At 32.9% G+C, this 26,875-nt stretch overlaps 3 protein-coding genes and 1 long non-coding RNA gene across 4 annotated transcripts; 3 read left to right on the forward strand and 1 right to left on the reverse strand.

Moving 5' to 3' along the window:
• Positions 1-1,741: 1,741 nt before the first annotated feature.
• LOC123912300 (paired amphipathic helix protein Sin3-like 1) lies at positions 1,742-6,102 on the forward strand. The gene is made up of 2 exons (XM_045963211.1): positions 1,742-1,867; positions 5,824-6,102. Exons 1-2 carry the CDS (start codon positions 1,742-1,744, stop codon positions 6,100-6,102), a joined length of 405 nt encoding a protein of 134 aa, XP_045819167.1.
• A 2,929-nt stretch (positions 6,103-9,031) lies between these two features.
• LOC123882177 lies at positions 9,032-9,499 on the forward strand. Its single transcript, XR_006799712.1, has 2 exons — positions 9,032-9,146; positions 9,234-9,499. It is a non-coding gene; the product is annotated as an uncharacterized LOC123882177 (long non-coding RNA).
• A 2,938-nt stretch (positions 9,500-12,437) lies between these two features.
• On the forward strand, positions 12,438-14,639 carry LOC123882166 (paired amphipathic helix protein Sin3-like 2). The gene is made up of 4 exons (XM_045930979.1): positions 12,438-12,536; positions 12,626-13,478; positions 13,596-13,841; positions 13,958-14,639. The coding sequence occupies exons 2-4, from the start codon at positions 13,476-13,478 to the stop codon at positions 14,216-14,218; spliced, it is 510 nt and encodes a 169-aa protein (XP_045786935.1). The 5' UTR covers positions 12,438-12,536; positions 12,626-13,475; the 3' UTR covers positions 14,219-14,639.
• A 2,969-nt stretch (positions 14,640-17,608) lies between these two features.
• LOC123882179 (methionine aminopeptidase 2B-like) lies at positions 17,609-26,055 on the reverse strand. Its single transcript, XM_045930991.1, has 12 exons — positions 25,895-26,055; positions 25,446-25,585; positions 24,468-24,504; positions 24,277-24,384; positions 23,015-23,114; positions 22,079-22,224; positions 21,472-21,563; positions 21,267-21,361; positions 20,088-20,184; positions 18,521-18,664; positions 18,214-18,431; positions 17,609-17,887 (listed from the first exon to the last, which is right to left on the reverse strand). The coding sequence occupies exons 2-12, from the start codon at positions 25,573-25,575 to the stop codon at positions 17,777-17,779; spliced, it is 1,278 nt and encodes a 425-aa protein (XP_045786947.1). The 5' UTR covers positions 25,576-25,585; positions 25,895-26,055; the 3' UTR covers positions 17,609-17,776.
• Between the last annotated feature and the right edge of the window lie 820 nt (positions 26,056-26,875).

A 26,875-nucleotide genomic window follows, 5' to 3' on the forward strand; every position in this document is an offset into this window, starting at 1 on the left:
AAAAGAAGTAGATGAGAGAGCGAGATTGTTTTCTCAGAGGAGATGAAGATTATCTCTAGATCTATTTTTTCACGTAATAATAATAATAATAATAATAATAATAATAAAGCTTATACCAAAAACAGAAAAAATAATAATAATAAAACTAGAAAGTCAGAGTAATAAAAACTAAAAGCCTGTTATCGTGCAGTGTGCCTGCCTAGTAGGATAGGCTGCATCACATATCAGATGTGGCATTCTTTTATTGGACGGTTTTATGAAAGGGTGAGCACTTCGGTACACATATTATGTGGACGTGTACCGGTACATTATTAAGGTGTATAATTTTAATTGGTCCACATGAAATAATAATTAAACATATCATTTCAAGATTTATATAGAATTTTTTTAAATTACTCTTTCTCTCTCTCTCTCTCGTTATTTTCTTTTGGTTTTACATTATTTTTTTACTTTTCAACTATTTCTATTATTTTTTATAATTGTAGCACCACTCGTTTTAAAGTCTTTTCTTCGATTTCTCGTGAAGTTCATATTTTTATTTCATACATATAATTTCGAGGTTTTTAAATTTTTGATTGTTTGAAGTTATTAGGATTCATTGAAAATTTTCTTTATTTTTGTTTTTGCTAGTCGGGTTAGGGTGAAACACGAAACTCAAGAATTTTAATGGTACGTTGTTGGATATAAATTTGGTATTTATCAATTAAATATAATTGGTGGGTCCAATATTTATTTGGAGGTGATATTGTCAAAATAAAACTTTCAAAGTTGGCGTCGAAAGCCAACTAGGTCGAAGCCAAAAAAGCGCTTCGAGAGATATGGATAACGCGTCCAATTTTGGTTTTGCCAGGAAGCTATCGAAAGTGCGAAATCGGACCGATGGAGGGTTGGGCCAAGCCCAAAGAAGGAACAACGAACGGCCCAAGAGGTCTTGGCGCGCGCTGAAGGAATGAAAGATGAAAGTGGAGAACGTGGTCGACGTGGCAAATGGAGGAGCGTCCAGATGATCGAGAAACAGTTACCACTTTGTAGTAGTATTTATAGTAGTTTTTCATTCAGAACAAGGGTCACAAAATTTTATACAAACACTCTCTCTAAAATTCTAAGTACTCAGCGATCGAACGAACGGAATTCAGAGGAGAAATGTATGTTTTGTGAACCATCTTTATTTGTAATTGCTTTTCATTCAATGCAATTTGCTTTCCAGTAATTTTCTCTAAGTTTAATTTCAGATACTTGCTCGAGAAACTGCTACTTCGAGGCGATTCGAATTAGTTTCTCTTGTATGCTTTAAAACGTTTTAATCCCTAAGTGTTTGTTTCCTTGTTAAAACGAACATTCAAACAGTTTTCTTAAAACGAATAAACACAAAATTGTCCTGAGATTTACTAGTTGATCTCGCGAGTTTAAATACTTAAACTAGCGGTTGTTTACCAAATTCTCACGTAAACACTCATATAAAAAACTATAAGCTAGCTTATCTGTGTTATCAAACACGTAATACCAGTAGTATGTACAACTACAACTATTAATCTCTTAACAAACACTAGTCCTATTTATTTTACTTTAGAATCTTTATACCAAGAAAATAATTATTCTTATTATTTATTTATTTTTCTTCCGTTCCTTGTATAAATAGGACTACACGTCTACTGTGTGTTTTCAATTTATTTTTTGTTTTAGTTTTGAATTGGAATGAATTTAACTGAATTCTTAATATTATGAATTTTCTTATGAGTTAATGAAGGATAACGGTGTTGATGATGCTGGTCAAAAGCGACTAAGCAAGAATGATGCATCAGATTTTCTTAATGCCGTAGAAATTGCGTTTCAAGATAAGAGTGAAAAGTATAGTGAGTTTTTAATGGTTATTTTGGATTACGGGGCTAAAAGATAAGAGTGAAGGAGTTATTTAAAGGGCATGTAGATTTAATTTTGGGATTTAACAACTTCCTGCCAAAGGAATATAAAAGGCTTAATTACTTAATTGGTCCCTTAAAGACATTTATGGTTTCAAATTGGTCCCTTAAAGAAAAAAAGGGTCAAATTGGTCCCTTAAAGACCTTGCCGTTAAACATTTTGATCCTTTCCGTCCAGAAACTGTTAATTTTTACAGGTGGCAAACTGGATGCTTACGTGGCTGCTATGACTAGGCAAAAAAATTGGGTGATTGTGTATTTAACTTTGTTTGTTGATTTTAATCAAAAAAAATTAGGGTTCTTTCATCTTCATCTTCATCCATTCTCTTCTTCTTCTTCTACATTCCAATCCTCTTCTTCTTCTTCTTCTTCTCTCATCGAAACTTGTCTTGTTACCCACAAAAACTGACAAGCACCACTGATAGCTCGTTTGCACAGCGCAGGAAGGTTGAAACAAGTGACAAAAACAGAACTGTAAAACAGAACTGCAAAACAGAACTGCAGAAGTAACAGCTCTAAACCTTTCTTGACCAGCAGTATCCCAGATCTGTGCCTTAATTTCTTTTCCATCAATTTCCACCATCTGCGTCTGAAATTCAACACCGATCGTCGCTTTTGAATTTGAATCGAACTCATTTCGCGCGAATCGTGAAAGTAAATTTGATTTTCCTACTGCTGAATCTCCGATTAAAACGATCTTGAACAAATACTCTTCACCTCCTTCATTGTGTTCGTCTTCCATTTTTTGTTTCTGGTGTTTTTTTTTTTTTTGTGGTTGATGCGTTGGGTTTTATGTGGAAATGGTGAAGTTGGTGACACGTTTTTGGAAGACTTCAAAAACAGAACTGCAAAACAGAAACTGCAAAACTGCAAAAACACATGATCAGCGCAGGAAGGTTAAAAGTTTCAGACTTCAAAAACAGAACTGCAAAACAACCTGAAATGCAGTGACAAACTGTAATTATGCAGAAGCACACAAACCAGAAAATAATGCAGCATAAGAACATGGTATGGTAGAAAATTAATCACAATAGTAAAGTAAAGAAATAAATAGTCACAGAAATAAACAAAAAAGAGATTGAAGGGTCAATCATAATAGACAAAGAATTAGAATCACTGGATCTGAGTTTTCTTTTTTATCTCTTTTGTTTTTTAATTTGCCATTTTTTTTTAATTTTAAATTTTAACTTTAAGTTTTTTTTTTAAATTAAATGATTTACCTAGTAAGCAGCCATGTAAGCACCCATGTGAGCAGCCACGTAAGCACTCAGTTTGCCACCTGTAAAAATTAACAGTTTCTGGACGGAAAGGACCAAAATGTTTAACGGCAAGGTCTTTAAGGGACCAATTTGACCCTTTTTTTCTTTAAGGGACCAATTTGAAACTATAAATGTCTTTAAGGGACCAATTAAGTAATTAAGCCAATATAAAATTATTATCGATGATGATGATGAGACGAAAGAAGAAGCAAAACACATGGAAGAGGACCAGAATCACGAGTCTGGCGATAAAATAGAGTTGATTGTTCATCTTCTTTCTCGTATGTAAGTTAGGATTCATATAGATATACTCCCTCCGTCCCAAATTATAAGGGAAAATTGGTCAAATATAGTTAATGTATTTGGTTAAGAATTTGAACTAAATACATCAATTTTGGTTGACCAATTTTCCCTTATATTTTGGGACGGAGGGAGTAGATTATTATTGACTAGTACGAGATTATTATTGCCTCGTTAATTTACGCTATATGGTGTCAATACTTTTTGGGATGATTTTTTTTTTTTTTTTCACAATCTGGTTCGGAGGTCAGTTCTAACATCAAGTAATTTCAGCCTCTTCCGATCGTAGTTGCGGGGATCGAACCATGGTCTTCCCTACAAAGTTCAGCATTAATCACCACTGAACCAACGAAAATTTATTTTCTAGTTATTGAAAATTTGATATATGTAGAACAAATGCATCGTGTTAGTGCGTGGTTATTGCCTAGTTTACACCATATGGTGTGAATACTTTTTAATATGGGTGTTCGTGATGCGGTTTTATTCGGTTTTGAGCATAAAAGTTATCCTAACTGAGAGATAAAAATACATGCGGTTTGGTTTGCTTCGGTTGATTTTTAAAAAGTAATCCAAAACAAATAAAACCAAACCAATGCGGTTAGAGTTGGTTCGGTTTGTGCGATTTATCATGATATAAAAATTATAACAATATTTTCAACTTATTACAAAATAAACATGAAATTTTAATTTATTTTATTGTTTACATGATACAATATACATATACAAAAATTACATACGCATAATAACTTACTTTTAATATCAACAATATAATTCTCGATCATGAAAACTACATATACATAATAACTTATTTTTAATATCAACAATATAGTTCTCGATCATAGGAAATGGTATGCTTTGACAGCCTATTGTTTTATGAACTCAATTTGGGTTGATTGCTAATAGTTGATAGAGCTAAGTTAAGTATTGCGTTTTCTGAAATGAAAATCGCAAACCAAACCATGCGGTTTGAATTGGTTCGATTTACGATTTTACTTTTGAATTGGTTCGGATACGATCAGCACTACTTTTTAATAATTAAACACAGTTTAGCATTGATTATTAAAATGCATACCGCAATATTGTGCTTGCGGGAGTGTATATGCAAATGCAAATGCAACTGCATCGATCAGAGTGCGGTGTAATTGTAAATCACAATAAAACCTCATGGCAAATGCTACAGTCTTGTGGGTTCAACAAATTCATTAAGCTACATCGGACAATGTAGTGATCATGCTAATTATTTTTCTATCTTGTTTGTCTTTATAACTAGGGGTGCTCGCGGTTCGGTTTGGATCGGTTTTGAGGCAAAAACTCATCCGATCCAAAAATAAATTCATTTGCGGTTTGGTTCGGTTTTGGATGACAAATAAAAAAAAAACCGATCCAATCCGATCCAATATTATGCGGTTTAATTTGGATCGGTTTTTGGATATCCAAATTATAAATTGTAATTTTTTTTAATAAATATAAATATTATAAAAAATGCTACAAAATAATAGTTTGACATTTTTGACAAAATAAATATTAAGTTTAATGTAAAATATAACATATAATATATTGAAAATTAATATTTTGGAATGACAATTACCAATTATATTTGAAACATATATATAAAAAGTAAAAAAAAAAGATTAAATTAAACTAACATATAGTATTAACAAAATTTAAAATAGATAAAATTAATTAACAAAATTTAAAATGAAAAAAAAAAGGTTAATGCAATATATATATATATATATATATATATATATATATATATATATATATATATATATATATATATATATATATTTATACTAATAAAAAGATAAATAAATATTAATATATATGTATGCGGTTTGGTTCGGTTTTAAGAAATCAATCCGAAATCCGATCCGATCCAGCGGTTTTCACAAAAGAACATCCAAACACATCCAAAAAACTTCGGTTTTTTACGGTTTTCGGTTTTTTTGGATCGGTTTTCGGTTTTTATTTGGATTGGTTTGGATTTGAGCACCCCTATTTATAACCATATATGCTCCTCGATGGTCAATGAAGAGGACTATTTTTTATAAAACAAATTTGATGTTTTTTGAAATTTTATGAAAATAGAAACCTACTGTTTTTATATATATTATAATTATAATAATTAAGTATACGGACAACAAACTAAACTTTTTTGAGTGCAAAATCCAATCTTTGAAAAACTACATTCATCGACCTAGTAACACAACATTAAGATACCTTTCTTAAGGATGTAAAAGTTGTGTTTCAAGATGAGAGGGAAAAATATGATGAGTTTATAAAAATTATGAATGATTTAACTGAATTCTTAATACTATTAATTCTCTTGGCGATTGATGAAGGGTGTCGGTGTTGATGATCGTCGGCTGAACGATGCATTAGCGTTTATTAAGGAGGTAAAAGTTGCTTTTCAAGATGAGAGGGAAAAATATGATGAATTTTTAAAAATTTTGAAGGATTTTGAGGCGGGAAGAACCGATTCAATTGGTGTTACGTCAAGATTGAAGGAGCTATTTGAAGAGCATATAGATTTAATTTTGGGAATCAACAACTTCTTGCCAAATGGATATGAATTTATCATTACTAATGAGTTGATTGTTCAACTTATTTCACGTATGTAGGTTAGAATTCATATAGAACTCATATAGATCAAAATGACAGTGGTGATGCTTATTCTGCATGATTACACTTTACAAGTTTGGTTTCATCCATGGACACTTGCTGCAGTTGAATTCGGGATGGATGCTCATATACATTTGGGATTTCATTACTGAATTTGCTCATGGATAAACAATTAATGTGCCATTGACGTTAATTAACTGGTTTATATAGCTGCTGTCATATGCTAAAATACCATATTTGAAGACAATTTTTTTGGTTATAAAGTGGCTGCTGCTGTGATGCACAAATTGATTTTGTTGTCTAGTAAATTTGAGTGTCTTCATATGCCAAATTATGTATGTTGTCAGTTTCTCGTGTGAAAAAACATGCTGGGAATTGGAAGGGGGTCACTAATGTTGGCGCAATGAGCTCAAAACAATCACACAGAAAATAGGCGCACGTTGAGCTCAGTCACAAACGCAAGAAATAGGCACACAATGGGCGCAAGCACGGGCACAATTTTTAGGCTAAGTACCTGTTTCATTGAAAGAATGTAGCAATAGCTATACCAGTTTCCTTTGGTGTTGATCATATTGATAATCGATGTCGAATCTCAACAACCACAAACATGAAGATAAAAAAAGAGAAGTAAATTTCTCTCCTAACCTCTTGGGGGCCAACCGTGCAAACAAGCTTTGTCTTCCTCAACCCTTTAAAACCCTTCACCATTAAACCCATTTTTCCATTTCTGTTCTCCCTTGTAACAAAATCCAAGATTTGAAACACGGTGATTCAAAGGGTTTACAAATATAGTAGTAGATTGTCTCACAGATGAAGTAGCCATTGACATGAAAACCATGGCCATGATGAGGTTTTTGGTGGGAACAATGAAGTTATGGCTAAGTATGTAAAAAAAGTTATATCATATAGTATTCACGACAACTTGTGCACCATAAAAAACTTGGTAAAGTATTTCACCGTAGACGTGGCCTAAATATTCGTCCAATAAAAAAAATCACATGAAATTTCTTTTCTTTTCTTTTTTGTGTGAAGTATTTTGTTTTTAATTCTAACTAGTTTAGACACTCATGCCAAGCACGGGCTAGAATTTCGTCTTATTTAAAATTATTTTAACTTATCACATATTATCATTATCTGTAAAGTATTAATTTCAGTAAAAAAAAAATATCTGTAAAGTATTAATTAATATCATATATTGTCCGCATATTTTTTTTTTATTTTTTGGTGAACCAAATATATATTCCGCATTAAACTGTTGAGACTAATCCACTCGAAGTAACTGAGTTCCATTTAAAAGGTTGAGATACATTTATAGGGTATTTTTATTTATTGAGGTGTTTTTCTTTTTCCACAGTTAGATTTAAAATAATGGCTAGGATTAATTGTTGAAAGAGATTGAAACAAATAGAGATTAAGAGGATCCAAATCCAGAATAATCAATATGTTATTCCTGCAACCATAATTTTGTTCGCGTGTATATCATGAAAGGATAAAAGAGTAACAAAAAGAATAATTTCCAGGTGTGATAAAATCAGTGTGCTGACAACCAATCGTTAGTTGATTCAGTGGTGATTGACGTTAAACTTGATAGAGAGGATCACGATTTTATTTCCCGCAACTGCGGTTGGGAAAGGCTGGAACTACTTAATGACAAAACTGACCTCGAACCAGATTAAATTGGATAATGAAAGAAAAAAAAATCAATGTGCCGATGATTACACAACATATCAATCACCAACATTTAATAATAATTCTAATTTTAAGAATTGGGGTTTTCACACTATAAAGTGATCGTACAATTTTTAAACTTTACATGCAAACAAAGAGAATAATTTCCACGTGTGATAAAATTAGTGCACTCATCTCTACCAAAAAAATCAGTGTACCAATGATCAATCGTTAGTTAGTTTAGTGGTGATTGACGCTGAACTTGGTAGAGAGGACTACGGTTTGATCCCTCGCAACCCTGATCGAGAGGGGGCTTGAAAAACTTGATGCTAAAACTGACTCACAAATAAATTAAACCGATGGTGAAATAAAAAAAAAACAGTGTGTTGACAAACACAACATTTCAATGCAGCCAAGAGACATTTATTGATAATTCTAGAGGTAACAACACAAATGCTGGAGTTGAAGATGCACCTAACACTTATGCAGTAAGTCTTATTCCATTGGGATTTGCAGATCATCCAATTCCGGATGTACATACCTTTGAATTCAGTATTAACCATTTAAACCGTTGCAGCCAAACACAAATTGTAAGAAATTCCCTTTTCTATTCATTTTTCACATCTGAAGTTAGTTTTTTAAAATGTTTATGATATTTATTATCTCTTATTTTTATTGGTTTAATTTTTCATATTTTGTTTTATAGACTTTGCCAAATGAATTATCAAAATATGTTCGTGATTTCAATTTGCAAAGCCTCATTCTTGAAGTACCAGGAACAAACAGTTCAAAGGTACATTTAAAGTATCCAACCAATCCTTCTGAAAATGTGCAGATTGTTGGAGGATGGAAAAACTTTTGTTTTGACAATGGAATACAATTTGGTGATAGGCTTCGAATTGAGTTCAAACATGTTTATCCAAATGTTGGAAAAGTTTTTAAGGTTACAACTTAATTGGACACATATATGTGAGATCCATATGTAAGCCTACAAAATGTTTAATTTTTTGTTTCAAGTTTTCATTTAAATTGTAATAGACATTGACAAGAAATTTTAATTCAGTTACTTTGATGTTTCATTTGACAAGTTTTATTTGTAATTCAGTTATATTAATGTTACTTTATATATGTCAACTTACGAAAAGTCGAACTGAAAAAAAAATACGGCGTAACGTTACGACCCGTGCGATAGCACGGGTCTATTACTAGTTGATAATTCTAATTTTAATAATTGGGATTTTCACACTATAAAATGATCATACAATTTTTAAACTTTACACGCAAACAAAACAAATTATGGCTGAAACTCTCATGTTTTTTCAAATTATGTTTACTTTTATTTTTATATTTACCATTGTAATTGAAGCCCTCCCTAGTAAGATCAATTTTTTTCCCGTCAAATTTTCTTTATATGTTTTATTCCCTATTATTAACATTCATTTTTTCTTATTTGACATCGCAGAATATAATTTCAATAAGAAGTGTTTTAATGACAAGGATTGCCCTAAATTTCTATGTATACCTCCTAGTGTTCCAAAGTGCTTAAGGAACCATTGTCGATGTGATGACAATTGAATCGCATCCTCAAAAGTTATAAAAAATTGTCATTAGTGCTACCATTATTGATAATAATTTTACCTTCCCCACTTTTTGATCAAGTTCAAAAATATATTTGTGGTAGTTCTAAGAGTATAATTGTATTTGTAAAGTTGGTACTTTTATGCTTTATTTCACCCTTCCATATTTGTTAGTTAACCTTCACTAAAACGGTAATTAATCTCTCTTTGTAACTCCAAATTTAGTGGGGTTTGATTCTGTGGAAATATAACTCGATTACGGTCATTTAGCTATCCGTTGGTGAATTATTGATCCAAATTGAGTTGTGTGCGAAACTTTGAAGTTGTGACTCGAAAGCAGATTTTGTGCAGAATTTTGGGTGACATACCTTCACTAAAACGGTAATTAATCTCTCTTTGTAACTCCAAATTTAGTGTGGTTTGATTCTGTGTAAATATAACTCGATTACGGTCATTTCGGTATCCGTTTGGTAAATTATTGATCAAAATTGAGTTGTATGCAAAGCTTTGAAGTTGTTACTTGAACGCAGATTTTGTGCAGAATTTTTGAAGACATATCTTCACTAAAACGGTAATTAATCTCTCTCTGTAACTCCAAATTTAGTGGGGTTTGATTATGTAGAAATCTAACTCGATTACGGTCATTTCGGTATCATTTTGGTGAATTATTGATCTAAATTGAGTTTTGTGCGATGCTTTGAAGTTTAGACTCGAAAGCAGAATTTTAGGGGGGGCAAAATCCAAAAAATTATAAAACAGGGGGTAAAAGTCCACATTTTAAAACAGGGGGGTAAAATTCTGATTTAATCAAAATAGGGGGGTAAAACTGCATTTAAGCCTAAAAAAAATTAATTTATTATCAAATTTTAAAAATCAATTTATCATCTTCTTCATTTTTGTTGATTTATAAAATTTTATGATCAAATTCATTTCTATCGTTGTTGATTTATCTTCTTCATTCTTTGTTTTTTCATAATTTTCAATAAACTTATGTTTTACTTCGGTACATCATGAAATATTCTTAACAGTATTTCTTTTTAGTTAACATTATTTTTAGATTTAGAACTAAAAAAACAAACTACATGACTAATTATAGATACTTCATTTAGGTTATCAATTCATTCACATAATCAAACCAAATAGATCCATTGTTGCTATTGTTGTTTTATAAAGAAAATAAAATCCATATGAGAAGTAAAAGAAAAATCTTCTGCCCAACAATAGATCCAAAAATTAATATGGAATGATCTATTAATATTTGAAAAAGAAATGTTTAGAAAGATGAAATACTTAAAAAAAATAAAAAAATCATAATCATGTAAAAAAAACTACAGAAGCGTGTTTACAATAAATTTTTCTTTTTCTTATATGATACAAATTTTTAGATTCAAACCTGTTCTGGGCCGAGCTTAGAGCTCGAGCATCAGAGGGTGTCGAACACATATACCATCCGAGCACGTCCTAACGGTCAGATATCCTTGCGTATTGTAACGGCCGTAAACCGGAATGATGAGCATTTACTGCACATCAAGGCCTCCAAGCCGTTTTCCGGCAGCCACTTGATGGCCATTAATGCCATCAAGGGCCTTAGCCCAGCGCTGGGGGCTATATATATGCATCTCCACTTCATTTGCAAGGTACGCATTTTATAGCTGAGAAAACCTCTATAAACACAAACTGACTTGAGCGTCGGAGTGCCTGCAGGTACACAACCCCCCTCCGCTTCAACAGGGGTCTCAACGCTCTCAACCACCGCAAACGCCGGCGAAGTCGCATCATTCTGGTCTACACGATCAAAACCCAAATTCGGATTTGTTGTTCTTGTTGTTGTTTGCATGATATAGTGTAGAAGAAGAACACACACAGCAGAAGTAGCCATTTGTTTTTGGACAACATTACGATGCCTACCTTTTGAACTCTTTTTGTTTTTTAATTTCTTAAAAAAAATATGGATGATATACAACGGTGAATTTTATAAAATTTGTATTCGTTATAATAGTATTCATGACTTGTGCACCATAAAAAACTTGGTAAAGTATTTCACCGTAAACTTGGCCTAAATATTCGTCCAATAAAAAAAATCACATGAAATTTCTTTTCTTTTTTTTTGTGTGAAGTATTTTGTTTTTAATTTTAACTAGTTTAGACATCCACGGACTAGAATTTCGTCTTATTTAAAATTATTTTAACTTATCACATATTATCATTATTTGTAAAGTATTAATTTTTGTCAAAAAAAATATCTGTAAAGTATTAATTAATATCATATATTGTCCGCATATTTTTTTATTTTATTTTTTGGTGAACCAAATATATATTCCGCATTAAACTGCTGAGACTAATCCACTCGAAGTAACTGAGATCCATTTAAAAGGTTGAGATACATTTATAAGGCATTTTTATTTATTGAGGTGTTTTTCTTTTTCCATGGTTAGATTTAAAATAAGGGTCTTGCTAACCAGTGCCCCCGGGACACTAGTTAAGGAACCAAAAGAAGAAATAAAATAAAAGTTGTGCATGGAAAACATCAAAATATAAACTTTTGTTGTATTGACTACACTATTTCCAAGTAAAACTTTCTAAATTTGAATCCTTAACAAGTACCCCTGGGACACTATTTAGCATTTGCCTTAAAATAATAGCTAGGATTAATTATTCAAAGAGATTGAGACAAATTGAGATTAAGAGGATCCAAATCCGGAATAATCAATGTGTTATTCCGGCAACCATAATTTTGTTCACATGTATATCATGAAAGGATAAAAGAGTAACAAAAAGAATAATTTTCAGGTGTGATAAAATCGGTGTGCCGACAATCAATTGTTAGTTGATTTAGTGGTGATTGACGCTAAACTTGGTAGAGAGGACTACGGTTCGATTCCCCGCAACTACGATCGGGATGGAGTTTGAACAACTTGATACCAGAACTGACTCCCGAACTAGATTAAACTGGTGGTGAAAGAAAAAAAAAACAATGTGCTGACAAACACAACATATCAATGCACCCAAGAGACAATTAATGATAATTCTAATTTTAATAATTGGGGTTTTCACACTATAAAATGATCATACAATTTTTAAACTTTACACGCAAACAAAACAAATTATGGCTAAAAAAACTCTCATGTTTTTTCAAATTATGTTTACTTTTATTTTTATATTTACCATTGTAATTGAAGGCTTCCCTAGTAAGATCGTTTTTTTTTTTCCTTCAAATTTTTTTTATATGTTTTATTCCCTATTATTAACATTCGTTTTTTCTTATTTGACATCACAGAATTTAATTCCGATCAGAAGTGTTATGGTGACAAGGATTGCCCTAAATTTCTGTGTATGCCTCCTAGTGTTCCAAAGTGGTTAAGGAACCATTGTCGATGTGTTGACAATTGAATCTCATCCTCAAAAGTTATAAAAAATTGTCATTAGTGCTACCATTATTGATAATAATTTTACCTTCCCCACTTTTTGATCAAGTTCAAAAATATATTTGTGGTAGTTCAAAAATTGCGGACCCCATATAAATTTTATGTGATCCATGTAAATTTTGACCAATAAAGGAGAGCGTGTTAGAATATGTGTTAAAGAGAGTATTTCTAACACTATTTTGCATGAGTATAACATAATATTGTAGAAATCACTTATTAGAATCGGCCCAGCATCTTTTGAGACTTGGGTCGGAATTAAAGATGAGGCTTTTTTAAAGTAATTAAGTAAGTTTTTAAATATTTTTAGAGGCCTGAGTGGATAGTCTTATTGGCCTTACCTAACTAGTGTATAAAATTGAAAGTGAGTTATCTCCTAATTCACATATTATATGTAGGGGTCGAGGTTCGAACTCCGAACACCACACTTATCCACTTTAAGATGAAATTTCTAACCATTTGACTTTTTGACAAAAAAAAAAATTGAAAGTGAGTTTCTTACAAAATATTTTCTTTTTAAGGAATTAATCTCTCAAAATATATTTTTTTTATAAAATAAAATACTTTGGAATGAATAGGGTTAACGTTTCGTTATCAAAGAAGAAAAAAATAGGGTTAACGTTTTGTTCCGTTCCTTAGTAAAAAGAACACTCACAAAAGTTCACAACACAACAACAAAAATTCCACTGTGCTGCAGCAAATCAAATGGTAAGTCCCTCCTTCACTCCAATCGTGTTTCAATTTATTTTTTGGTTTAGTTTTAAATTGGAACGAATTTAACCGAATTCTTCTTAATATTGTTAATTCTCTTTGCGATCGATGAAGGATAATGGTGTTGATGCCGGTCAGAAGCGACTAACCGAGCAAGATGCATTAGCGTTTCTTAAGGATGTAAAAGTTGCGTTCCAAGATGAGAGGGAAAAATATGATGAGTTTATAAAAATTATGAAGGATTTCAAGGCTTTCGAAATTAATACAATTGGTGTCCGATCAAGAGTGAATGAGCTGTTTAAAGGACATAAAGATTTAATTTTGGGATTCAACAACTTCCTGCCAAACGGGTATAAAATGGTAAGCCCCCTCTTTCACTCGAATCGTTGTTCAATTTATGTTTTGATTTAGTTTTGAATTGGAATGAAATTTAACTGAATTCTTAGTATTATTAATTCTCTTGGCGATTGATGAAGGGTGATGGTGTTGATGCTCGTCAGAATCTAACTATGAACGATGCATTAGGGTTTCTTAAGGCCGTAAAAGTTGCTTTTCAAAATGAGAGGGAAAAGTATGATGAATTTCTAAAAATTATGAAGGATTTTCGTGCCAAAAGAACCGATACAATTGGTGTCATTTCAAGAGTTAAGGATCTATTTAAAGAGCATATACATTTAGTTTTGGGATCAACAACTTCCTGCCAAATGGATATGAATTTATCATTACTAATGAGTTGATTATTCAACTTATTTCACGTATGTAGGTTATAGAATTCATATATATGTATACAAATACTACGTTTTTGTCCGTCCTATAACGTGATACGTGCTTATTGCCTATAGTTTACACTATATACGGTAGAATACTTTTTAATAAAGTGCTTAGTTATAGTTTGTTTACCATCAATTACTAAAATGCATAGTTGTTATATTATGTACTATGTTGTTTTACTTCTCAAATTGTACATATGATGTGGTCACAATATTGCAGTTGCGATAATGTTTGCAACCCACCATCACAATGGAGTTGCCCATTGTGATGTGGTTGTAATTTTTAAATCACATTAAAAACAGCATCGCAATGCTGCAATGTAGTGGTGCAGGGGAACGTCACCACACAAATTATTAATTGAAGATGTGTCTGGTTTTTACACCGATATTTTCGTAAGCCAATATTTTTAATCGAAGATGTGTCTGGTTTTTACCGGTTTTGAGCCGGTTCGGCGGTTTAATTTCCAGTTCTATGCTCTCTCGGTTTTAGGTGCTGGTCGGACCGGATGTAGGCCTGATTCCCGGTTTGACCAGTCGGTTCGTTCCAGTTTTGACAACCTTGCTTAAAAGTGAGTTCAGCGAGTAGACTATTAAAAAAAAAGTATTGTTGATGTGCACTTTAAGAACACATGTTAAGGAATTCAAAACTAGAATAATTACATTGAAAAATATAATTTATAATTGAAAACTAAATATGGATACCTATCGGACGCAATTGAATCTTAGCTCACTACATTGTGAGAGTTTGATCTCTTCAACTTAAGGTGGTAAAATGGGTCAGCCCATCCTATTTTGGCGTGATTAAATTAATTAACTTCAATTAAAATTAGTTTTAAAATCACAGTTATAACAGGTTGATGGCATATAAATTTTTACACCAAGTCAAGCAAACTTTTAACAATTTATAATTCTTTCCATCTACAATGAGTACAGTGCGTAACTCGTTTGTAAATAAAAAATTGTCCCAAAATGAATCACCCATTTAATTTTCGAAACAATATTAATTATTTTTCAATCTACCAACTACCATTAATATTATTTTCATCACTCTTAAGACGGAATAGAGATTAAGAGGATCCAAATATGGAATAATCAATGCGTTATTCCTGCAACCATAATTTTGTTCGCGTGTATATCATGAAAGGATAAAAGAGTAACAAAGAGAATAATTTCCAGGTGTGATAAAATCAGTGTACTGACAACCTATCGTTAGTTGATTCAGTGGTGATTGACGTTGAACTAGATAGAGAGGATCACGGTTTTATTCCCTGCAATTGCGGTTGGGAAAGACTGGAACCACTTAATGACAAACATGACCTCGAACCAGATTAAACTGAATAATGAAAGAAGAAGAAAAATCAATGTGCCGATAATTACGCAACATATCAATGCACCAACATTTAATAATAATTCTAATTTTAATAATTGGGGTTTTTACACTATAAAGTGATCATACAAGTTTTAAACTTTACACGCAAACAAAGAGAATAATTTCCAGTGTAATAAAATTAGTGTACAATCAATCGTTAGTTAGTTTAGTGGTGATTGACGCTGAACTTGGTAGAGAGGACCACGGTTCGATCCCCCGTAACCCTGACCGGGAGGGGGCTTGAACAACTTGATGCTAAAACTGACTTACAAATATATTAAACTGATGGTGAAAGCAAAAAAAAAAAAAGTGTGTTGACAAACACAACATATCAATGCAGCCAAGAGACATTTAATAATAATTCTAATTTTAATAATTGAGGTTTTCACACTATAAAATGATCATACAATTTTTAAACTTTACACGCAAACAAAACAAATTATGGCTAAAACTCTCATGTTTTTTCAAATTATGTTTACTTTTATTTTTATATTTACCATTGTAATTGAAGGCCTCGCTAGTAAGATCGATTTTTTTCCCATCAAATTTTCTATATATATATATTTTATTCCCTATTATTAACATTCGTTTTTTCTTATTTGACATCGCAGAATATAATTTCAATAAGAAGTGTTTTAATAACAAGGATTGCCCTGAATTTCTATGTATACCTCCTAGCGTTCCAAAGTGCTTAAGGAACTATTGTCGATGTGATTACAATTGAATCTCATCCTCAAAAGTAGGGTTGGGAATAGGTCAGGTGGCCCACAGGCGCCTTCGGCCTGTGTAAGTCTGGTCTGACCTCGCTTATTTATTAAAAATGTCAGGTTTAGGCTTTGAAAAAAACCTGTTTACATAAATAGGTCAGACTCATGCTTCTAAAAAAGCCTACAAAGTCTGATATGCCGGTCTGTTTATATTTAATTATTATTATTATTTTTTAATATTATTATTTATATTTTTTTTGCCAAAGCATATATATGTGTGTGTGTGTGTGTGGGGGGGTGGGGGGGGTGGGGACAGGGATCAAATTACATCAGTGTAACATTTGAGTAATGTTACACCGCTTAATAATGTTTTAACGAATTTAAATTTTACAAAATGCACCGTTGAATTGAAAACTTATATCGTATAGATCATCCATGTTAAATTTTACAAAAATCTAAAATCATTTGATATGTTATTAAGATCGATCAAAATTAATGGTTTATGCTGTGATACACATGGGTAGGTATTGTGTTGAAACTTATGAACACTAGACACATCTTCAATTTAAGTTATCTGTGTTATATAACCATTGGTCATCTAAAAGTCAAATGTCATAGCCATTCTTTAGATTCAAAATTTGAGACATATTTATACTGTAACATCTATTTTACGGTAACATTAATGTCATTGACATGTGTGGTTTACATAGCTACCATTATGTAAAATATTACTATTAATTATTTTTCAATCTACCATTAATATTACTTTCATCACTCTCAAGTCAATATATTCATATACACATTTAAGGTAATAATGATTACAGTAAAACACGATAAAGGATAGTAATTTAGTAAAAAGACCCCTCTCATTCAATTTTACACTTTTCTTAAACTTTGAAATAGTCAAATCGGTCACTTATTATAAAATGAAATGGTCAAATGGATCATTGATTTTGGGATGGAAGGGGTTAATAAGCACTACACATTAAAGGCCACTTTAGTATTAATTTTGGAGACGAGACCCCCCAAGAGGCAATATGATCCCATCCGTATCCCTGCAAGGAAAATATTTCCCCACTCACATCCCCCAAATAAGACCAATCCATCCCTGCAGGGAAGTTAACATCCCTAACTTAATGGTTGTCTCAAATATACTTGCCTCAAGAAATTAGACACCACGTGATAGCATTCTTGTGTGGCCGTGACCAGGCCAGATTAAACGGATAATGTTCTCTAAATTGGATATAATGTAAATAAAATTGTTTTGTTAGGGTGAACCTCTTAAAATAATAATGTCATATGATTGACGAAATAAACAAGTAATGTAAAATTCTATAGGACGTACACATTAAGTTACAAAATCCAAGTGTTGGATGGTATATGGTAAACAGCAGTTTATAAGAAAAGGGCACAAAATAAATCTAAGCAAAATACCACTTAAAGTTCACATTAATAATCATCACCCTTTGATATAACTTCTTTGCACGTTGGTCGGAGTAGGATTGTATGTTCAAACTGTGATACATAGCTTCCTTTCACGTCACATAGAGGAGGATAAGGCTGCATGTAAGGGAAGAAAAATTAGTCATTCATAATTATAATTTGCACAAACATTAAAGTCAGGACACCGTATAATCATGTTAAATAGAACTACATATTTGCATTGACATGATGTAACCAGCCAAGGGATATGGAGTGAAAATATTAAATTGAGTACTACATGGCAGTCAAACCCGTGAAAGCTATCAATAACGAACACACTAATGCATCACACATACCAAAGAAATTACAGATAGTTTCCTTCTTACTGCAACCATTACAACATGCAATTTTAATAAAATAGAAAACTTTAATCACAATTTCTTGATGTAACTCCTATAACGTACCTGAACAATGCCAGCGTCACACAAGTTCTTCAATGCCATTAAGTATTTAGTTTCTCCTAGGCGGTCTAAATATCGCCTACAAAAGGCCAGAGTGGAGAAGTTCTTGTTAATAGTCGCTAATAGTTGCTTAGCTCTAGGCAATCTCAGCGGCATATGACCAACATCAAAGTTTTTCATGTAGTGGCTGCATTCCAGATCTTCTCGTACGTATCCTTTCCCTGAACATGACATTTAGTGAACAATTCTGTCATGCATTATTATTAAAGGCAATATAACAATGTCGAACACCTGAAGAAGCTACTATTACCAGTTGACCCGAAGGTTTCAATAGCATAAAATTCCCCCTCTTCCATCTTTGTCTGCTCTCCACCTTTCACAATGGGAACGGATTTACCAGCATGAATTTGATAGCGGCCAATGCTATGTCCATTCAAATTCCGTATACTCTTAACTGCAATGACAATGTGATTCTATTATACATCACACTCTATGTGACACATAATACTGGTAAACATTATATTCAAGTACGCAGACAAAATATTAAAAACTGAGTGGGAAAACCAATTTGTTGGTCGTCTTTACTTATTTAAGTCTATCTATTACAAAATTGTGGCATAAATAGTTATGGAGTGAAGTGAATCCAACATCAAGTGCACAAAATACCAGATTTGTTAGACAGATACCATTATGATGTTAAAAATAAAGGTAAAAGTAGCATAAAAAGTTGCAAAAGAAGAAACTGACAAGTCAATCATAATGTGACCAGTAAGTAAATCAACTCCAGAGCTAAAATGTTAAATTCAAGGTAAACAGTGATGGTTCAGTAATCGGTTGCTCATTTGAAGGCTTTTATGTTTGCCAAAGGCTATACCCAAGTCATATCTCTAGTGGTGAAACCTATTTATGTTTTGCTCATTAGTTTCTCTTGCTAGTTTGCACAATTGCCCTTTTCATCAACTTAATATTAATTAATCATACTTCCTCATAATCCGATACAAGGAAGTTTAGAGTATACTCTAAGAAAGGCATCTTTATCTCTCTAAGAAATACATCCTTGATCTCCTTAAAGAGATAGGTAGGTTAGGTTGTACGGCTACTTGGGGACCCATAGAGCAAACTACAGGATTGAGATTGATGAGAGCTAAAAAGTGGGCAATGCCCAACAACAGAGACTTGTGGGAAAACTCATTTATCTATATTACACAAGGCAAGATGTAACTTATGCAGTTAATGTGGTTGATTATGCATGATCCAGTGGAGAGACCTACAAGTAGTAGATTAAACTATTCAGTATTTGAAGGCGGCTCCAAGGAAAGGTCGCTCTATTTAAGTGTTTGAAACAATTTGGGTTGGTATTGGATGTTAGAGGGAAAATGATTTGACAAATGATGCTTGTCTACAATCACATGCAAGAATGATACTGATGGAGATGAAGAATTTACTAATTCAAATGCAGGAGTCGCCTGAGAGTGATGATTCAATGGTGTGGAACATTGATTGGAGGTGTACCGTCACTACTGTGGGCATGTTGAGTCAGACGAGGAGGAAAGAAATTAGATGCCAATATAGTTTCAGTTTAGGTTCTATCCCTATTCTACCAATAGACAACGGATAAAAAAAACTTGAGATGGTGATAGCTGTGGAGTGGAGGATCCTAACAATAGTTGCAGTTGGCTTATTAAGACGTGCAAAACATGAAGTAACATATACTCCAAAAAATCAAAATCAGAATCAGTTGAATTCAACTATTTCGTTTCTATTTACATGATAAATCAAAATCACCGTGTCAGTTGTACTAACAATATCAACAAATGCCAAGGAAGATCCTACATGAACCCTTACTAATGAATAGAAGCATCCTACAAGCATCATACCTTGATACACCTTCCCATTAATCTCAACCTCATATGACTCCATGACCTCTTGAATTGCTGCACCAACATCACAAAGGCGCACATCGATTCCAGATTCCTATAGATGGTAAGCCATATCATATTGGAGGAACCAACATATTACAACACAGTCTAATTGGTGAAAAACCCAAAATAACACACCACACGGATCAAACAGAAAATATGTTTGTTCATTATCTTCACATCAATAAAACTTATGAGTAAACAAGTACGTACGTAAAGTCATAAACAAGTACAGATTAGTAGAAATATATACAGATATAGATGCTACATAACAAACAGCAAAATATGAAACACAGGTACAGATATGTACAGTGTTAAAGACACACTAGTTCTACTAATCCTTCAAATACTCTGATGCATACTAGGCCTGAGACTCTAAAGACAGAAGGTCTACCTATGAGCTATGTGTGTATCTCAGACTGAATGACATTTTCTGGTTGTTTCATGTCTAGCATTGAAGCCAAATGCAGAAGCTTAGGAAATACTGCAAGAGAGTTATTGTGGATTCAAACTCTACCTCAAAGAGTCAAAGGTAACAGTTCTCACCTGTATCATCTATTGTATCAACCTTAGCATTATTTCACACACACACACACACACACACACACAATCTCCAGTACTAAGCACACAGAGTTGGACATGATCTTAGTAAAAGATACAGGTCATTAACTAGAGCCTCGCAGTCTGCCACATTCCTTCCGATGATTAGTATGTGGATATTTTAAGAAAGTATCTACCTACACACATTCTGTGAACTGCTTGATCAACTCAAGTTCTTGATCAATTTCATTGACAAATCCACCCTGACTTTGAGAGTGGAAGTTATATTAAGAGTAACTGAACGTGTTTGTTAATTGGGTCACAACTCAAACAAATTGAGTCACGACACCTAAACATGACCAGTATTTAAATTAAGGTAACATTGTTTCAAGTATTTAACTCGAGTATTTAAATTAATCTAGGTATTTCTTGCTTTAGACACATGAATAGACAGGTAACATTGTTTCAGCAAGGAGCATTTGGGTTGAAAATATTGACTGATTAGAAGAAAAGCAGTTTGATCTACATGACATAATGCTCTTATTTTGACACAACTGAAGACTAATCTGCCACAGAGTAGCATTTTCTGTTAAGTACCTTAATACCCGTATAGGTTGCTTCCCTAGAGGCTTCAAGCAGTGGATCAAACATTGGGTTGAACGCCACAGTAAAAGCACAATCAACTATATATCCTGCAAAGAAAAATCAAGACAAGAAGGTGAATAAAGTAATTTTATATTATGTGCACCAATAACCAGAATTTGCCAGATATACAAGTCCAGAAAAATATCACTGTGATTACCATCTATATGGGTGCCAAAATCCAACTTCATCACATCATCATACTGAAGAACAGTCTTATCTCCCGAATTGGGGGTCCAGTGAGCAGCAACCCTGGAGAAAAAATAGATTCATCAACAAAATTCTATAAAAGAAACCACAATAATAAAAACCAAAACCTTTTTCTACAAGTTGTGGTTGACTAAATTTATCAAACATCATTCGGTTAAAACCAATTCTTCGCAGAGGCCAATTAAAAACCTGAATCCTTTTTAACGGTTGCACTCCATGTTCTTCTTGGTCTTTATCTACCTCTAATTATTAGTTAACGATTAACTCTCAAGATTAGAGCTTTTATTCATCTTCTCACATGTCCAACCCACTTCAGATACGTTTCAACCATCTTTTGTATTCAACTGTCACTCCTAAGTTCTACCAACTTCCTCTTTAATACATTTGTTTATGATCTTATCCAGTATGACCAATGAACATTCATAAAAAGCACAAAAATCTCATATTTGCACTACCAAACTTCTGCTCTGGTTGATCCTTTATCGCCCAACATTCAGTACCATAAAAGAAGAAACCATATAACATAACAGATAGAGAGCAAAAGAATAAAGTTTTACCAATTCAAAGAGCACCCTGTGGGGAAAGCAATGCCTGCTTGTAGACCATCCTCTGATATTAGCTTACGAACGGTGTTCTCCAATGTTTCACATAAGTCGGTCATCAACATTCCAGGCTTTATAATGCCTTTCATATATTTCCGAACCTACTCAGAGACAAAGAAACTTGAGTATATATATTGAGTTATGGATATAACACCATGACATCGATATATCATGGAACATATGTACTTTTTATCAATTCTTCATTAGAATTAAAAGAAAACAAGTCACAAGCAGAAGAAAAGTATTAGACATAGAAAGTAAGATAGTATTTCCTTGGTTGAAATGTAATGAAGTGTGAGGAATGAAAATGCGGAATTTTATATTAAAATAAAAAGGAAATCAAAATTTAACATTGAAGCAATACTACTACTATATTCTTGTCATGGTTTTCAAGCACTTAGTAAATGTGGTGATTTGATTTACATCAAACCCATCTTTCTTTACATACGTTTCAAAATAAACTTTCTCAAAGTGTTCTCCCTGACTTTGGGAGGAATGAAAAATACGTGGTCTGATCCACATTAATTTTTTATACATTTTTACCTCTTTATTTCTTCTTCCTAATCCAAATAATGAACAGTTAATGTCAAATTTTATATTGGGCCTAACTCATCCTCACAAAACCGGCTTGTCAGGTGAGGGTTGCCCAAGCTATATAAACGTTACACAGGCCATATCTCTTAGCAATGTGGGACTAAATCCACCCCTTCACACCCAACACAATGAAGGTGTTGGAGGCTGCAATGAAGGCAACCCAAATGCCGCAATTAGGCGGATGGGGGAGGACCGCAATGATGGCGGAATTTCCAACAGTTAATGGTGTCCAGTTTTCCAAAAACTACTCATCAAAACACAAGGTTAAAGTTGGAATGTAACAATCTAAATTGCAACCTGACGATGAACTTCTGCTGCTCGGCGAACTGAATCATATATTGGTTTCTGAAGGAGCTCCAGCTCTCTCTTCTCCTCTGATGTTGTTCTCCATAAGTTACTAGCATAGAAATTCGAACATAAATATAAATATTTTGAAAGTTCAAACAGAATATGAAAACCAAATGAGTATGGGAAAAGGAAAAAAAGAACATGTGTATGCATATACTGTAGTGGGAACATGACACCCTAGTAGTTGTTAACGTTGTTCACCCCAGCAAGTGTTAATCAATGCACTTCTTGGTTTGACAAGTAAATCCACTCACGTTAATGGTGCAAAAATGAAGTTGAGCCATGAAAAAATTATCTTTGAGGACCATGTTACATTCCTTCATTTGGTGTCATATAGATTTGAGGTGGGTCTAAACAGATTTTAAAATCTTTACTATTTTTTTATTATCTGCGAGATTCTTAAAATATAAAGAATTCTGTCTTTTTTTTCAAAAACCTATTGACACCAGCCTTGGAACCATAAAGACTTGGGATGCAACATAATTTCAGTGAGAGGTTGTTAATAATAGAATGAAGTGTGGAAAAGCCATGCCTAGAAACACTCCAGCAGCAGATTAGCCGCTATGGTGAAGATAGCAGGTACAATTAAAAAGTTAAAATACACAAATACTTAGGCTCAGGTGTATTGGGTCTCAGAAATTAGAATTTCGGCTAACCCCACAAAACCAGCTTGTAAGATGAGAGTTTCCTTTCACTTATAAACACTATTTATACCAGATCACTATCCAATGTAGGACACTCAAAACACACCTCTCGCACACAAGACTGGACATCTCGGGCGTGTCCTGAGTGGCCCAATAACAAACCGATAATGGATGGCCAAACAAATTTGGGTTGGACATAATTCAACCTCACAAAACTGACTTGTAAGGTGACAGTTGCCTCTCACTTATAACCACTATTCAGATGATATCACAATCCAATGTGGGACTCTCAACAACCCCTATTCAGATGATATCACAATCCAATGTGGGACCCTCAACAACCCCTATATATACAAACATCAGTTTTTAGTCACTCTAAATTTTGGGTTTTCTTAACAGGGAAGCTTTGGTTAGTCAATGTACTTGTTGTGTCACTGATATTAAAAAAAAAAAATCAAAGAACGAGAAAAAACAGGAAAACAGAATTCATTTCACTCAAATGGAAACTTGAACCAAATTTTCGTGAAAATGTCAGATATTGCTTAAATTTATATATCATCAACTTACTCGTCTTTGTACTGCTGAATTTCACCTTCTGGAAAATTGCCAGATGGGTAAAGATCAAGAACAGGAATCGATGGTGGATCTGTCTGTTCAATGGGTCCTTTCTTTTTCCTGACCACAGAAAGATAAAATGAGAACTTTGGCAAGAATGCACCATTAGGAGAATAATCATTAAAGGCAGAAGAAGTCCTCACTTGCTTTTAGGTTTCTTCTTTTTCTTCTTTGAAACTTCTGTTAAAATAGAAAATTGCATTTAAATTGAGATCAACAATATGACATGTACATGTATTACACACCCGGAGTATATAGTTCAAAAGTAAAACACCACTAATTCAGAGACTGCTATAATAACTATGTCACTTAAAGTGATTTTAAGTTTCTTACTAGAGAAATGCTTACACAGTATGACATGGTCAATTACTAAGGATCCTATTTTTTAATGTTCAGAGTTAAACAGTGTTCTTCTTAGATATTAGCATATCATTTTAGTTTTTAACAATGAATGAATATGGGCATTAATATACAGTTAATCAAAATGTTATTTACACAGTAATGGAGTAGCATAGCCATAGCTAGAGTATCTTGCTTTTGATGGAGAAGAGAAAAGCAATCAAAGTAAACACAACGAGGGAAAAAAAAGAGAAATAGAAAGAAATAAACTAATTCCCTTTAACTACCTGGCTAACTGTAATATCTGCCATAACTGCCTGTCTGATTTGCTCATTTTATGTCTCCAATTTCATTGAAAATAAAAATAGAAAATGGTGGATAAATTAAAATGTGTTTAGTTTGGTTTTAGAAAGTATTCTCAAATCAAATCCAAAACTGAACCAAATAGAGTTGTATACAACTTCTTTTGTAAAATAGAAAGGATTAAGATCATAAGATGTGATAGCATAGTTGTCAACATAATAACATTTAATCAAATTCAAACTTTCTTGTTATTCGTTCAGACACTTTACACTTAATCTCAGTTTATTTCATTGCTTGACGCTAAAATGCTCAACCAAAGGACCCTAATTATGTTCTTCTTGTTCTTCATTCTTCACTGTTTGTTATATGGTGCTCACAATTATCATCATATCAAATTGAAATTTAATAATATTCCTAATAATTATTAATTCATTTTCTATATGATACTGATACATTCAATTAATTAAGCTAATCATTACCTTTACTTTCATCTTCTTCTTTTTGTGGTGATAAAGAAAGCTCAGCAACTTGTTCTTCTACAAGACTTGGAGGCTCTTGAGTTCCATTTTTTTCTGACAAAATATCTGAATGAGAATTTTCCTCAGCCATGATTGAAGACCTGTGTATTGAATCAAACTACAAAGTAAGCTCTCACGTATAAACCGAAATAATATACTCTCTCAATGCGGCGGCGATGCAATTGAGTAAACAGTGTTGTCAATTGCACCGCTTGAGCACGCAATCGATGAATCGCGGTGATGCGGAGCTCGGTGGCGATGCAATTGAGTAAACTGTGTTGCCTTTTGCGGTGGCGGATATCGCGGCCGCAAATCGCGCTATAATCGCATCGTTGCGCGAGCACCAGGAGAGAGGAAGGAAAATCTAGAACAAAAATTAAGAAAATTGAAAATCTGAATGATTTTCTCACTGTTTCTGATGGATGCCGACGAACTCCGACTCCGTTTTCCGATCAAATTTTGGTCTTTACGGCAAAGCTGAGTTAAGTGCGACTCGGATTTGTAAAGATGATGGAGCTGCTGAGTTTTGCTGTATTAGGGTTTTGATTTGTTTTTATTTTTTGTGAGAGACTTGTTTTTTATTTTACTTTTATTTTTTTCAGTAAAAAAAAAATACTTTTAGTTTTTACAAATAGGGGTTTTGATAAATAAAAAATATGTTTCATTTTTATTTTATTTTAAAGTTTAGAGTAAACTACTCCTTCAAAAACTACTCCTTCGATGATTATTATAAGAAAAAAAAACACATTTTATGCTAATTGAAAATAGATATATTTGGTATATAATACGGAATGATTAGTTACATTCATTTTTCAATGAATGAATTTTTGTTTATAATAGTGACCAAATAGAATAATAAATTGGTCTACATATATCTGTCAAATGTTTTTCAATTTAATCTCTCTCGGTGAATAATTGTTCTACTTGCTATTAAATAAATCCATGTGTTCGTCCAATTTCTATCAAAGTAGTCATTGACATTGCCAACTTACTTTCAAATAAGTATATAATAACTTTACTAGTTTTTTTATCAAATAATTATTGTTTTAAATTGATTCTTAACTACGTAACACTTAAATTGTGTATCGCAAAAACCCATTTAGCCTTTCGTACTAAGATGTGACCATAGAATCTCACGTGTCGGAATAAGTTGAGTCATCGTCCACGTGACACTTAACATTGCACATCAATGCATTCAACGGTGTTAGGAAACCAATGTCAACAGGTGGACCATATTGAAAAATATTTGGAACTAATTTAACATATTGAAATATTCAGAGACCTATTTGAGAGCAGATTACAAAGACAATCACTAATTTTGTGGTTTAATCTTAGATTTTAGGTTATACTTAGATTGAAATATCATTTTCCAATTTGATCTATCAAAAAAC

The sequence above is a fragment of the Trifolium pratense genome, linkage group LG1 (genome assembly GCF_020283565.1).
Source record: "Trifolium pratense cultivar HEN17-A07 linkage group LG1, ARS_RC_1.1, whole genome shotgun sequence".
NCBI classification, from domain to species: domain Eukaryota; kingdom Viridiplantae; phylum Streptophyta; class Magnoliopsida; order Fabales; family Fabaceae; genus Trifolium; species Trifolium pratense.

Coding starts and splice junctions, on each gene's coding strand:
- LOC123882179 (XM_045930991.1), bottom strand. CDS start 25,575: ATGGCTGAGGAAAATTCTCATTCAGATATTTTGTCAGAAAAAAATGGA. Junction 24,505..25,445: donor AGAAGAAGATGAAAGTAAAG/GTAATGATTAGC, acceptor CTATTTTAACAG/AAGTTTCAAAGAAGAAAAAG. Junction 23,115..24,276: donor ATTCAGCAGTACAAAGACGA/GTAAGTTGATGA, acceptor TTTCTATGCTAG/TAACTTATGGAGAACAACAT.
- LOC123912300 (XM_045963211.1), top strand. CDS start 1,742: ATGAAGGATAACGGTGTTGATGATGCTGGTCAAAAGCGACTAAGCAAG. Junction 1,868..5,823: donor AGTATAGTGAGTTTTTAATG/GTTATTTTGGAT, acceptor CGATTGATGAAG/GGTGTCGGTGTTGATGATCG.
- LOC123882166 (XM_045930979.1), top strand. Junction 13,842..13,957: donor TGCCAAACGGGTATAAAATG/GTAAGCCCCCTC, acceptor CGATTGATGAAG/GGTGATGGTGTTGATGCTCG.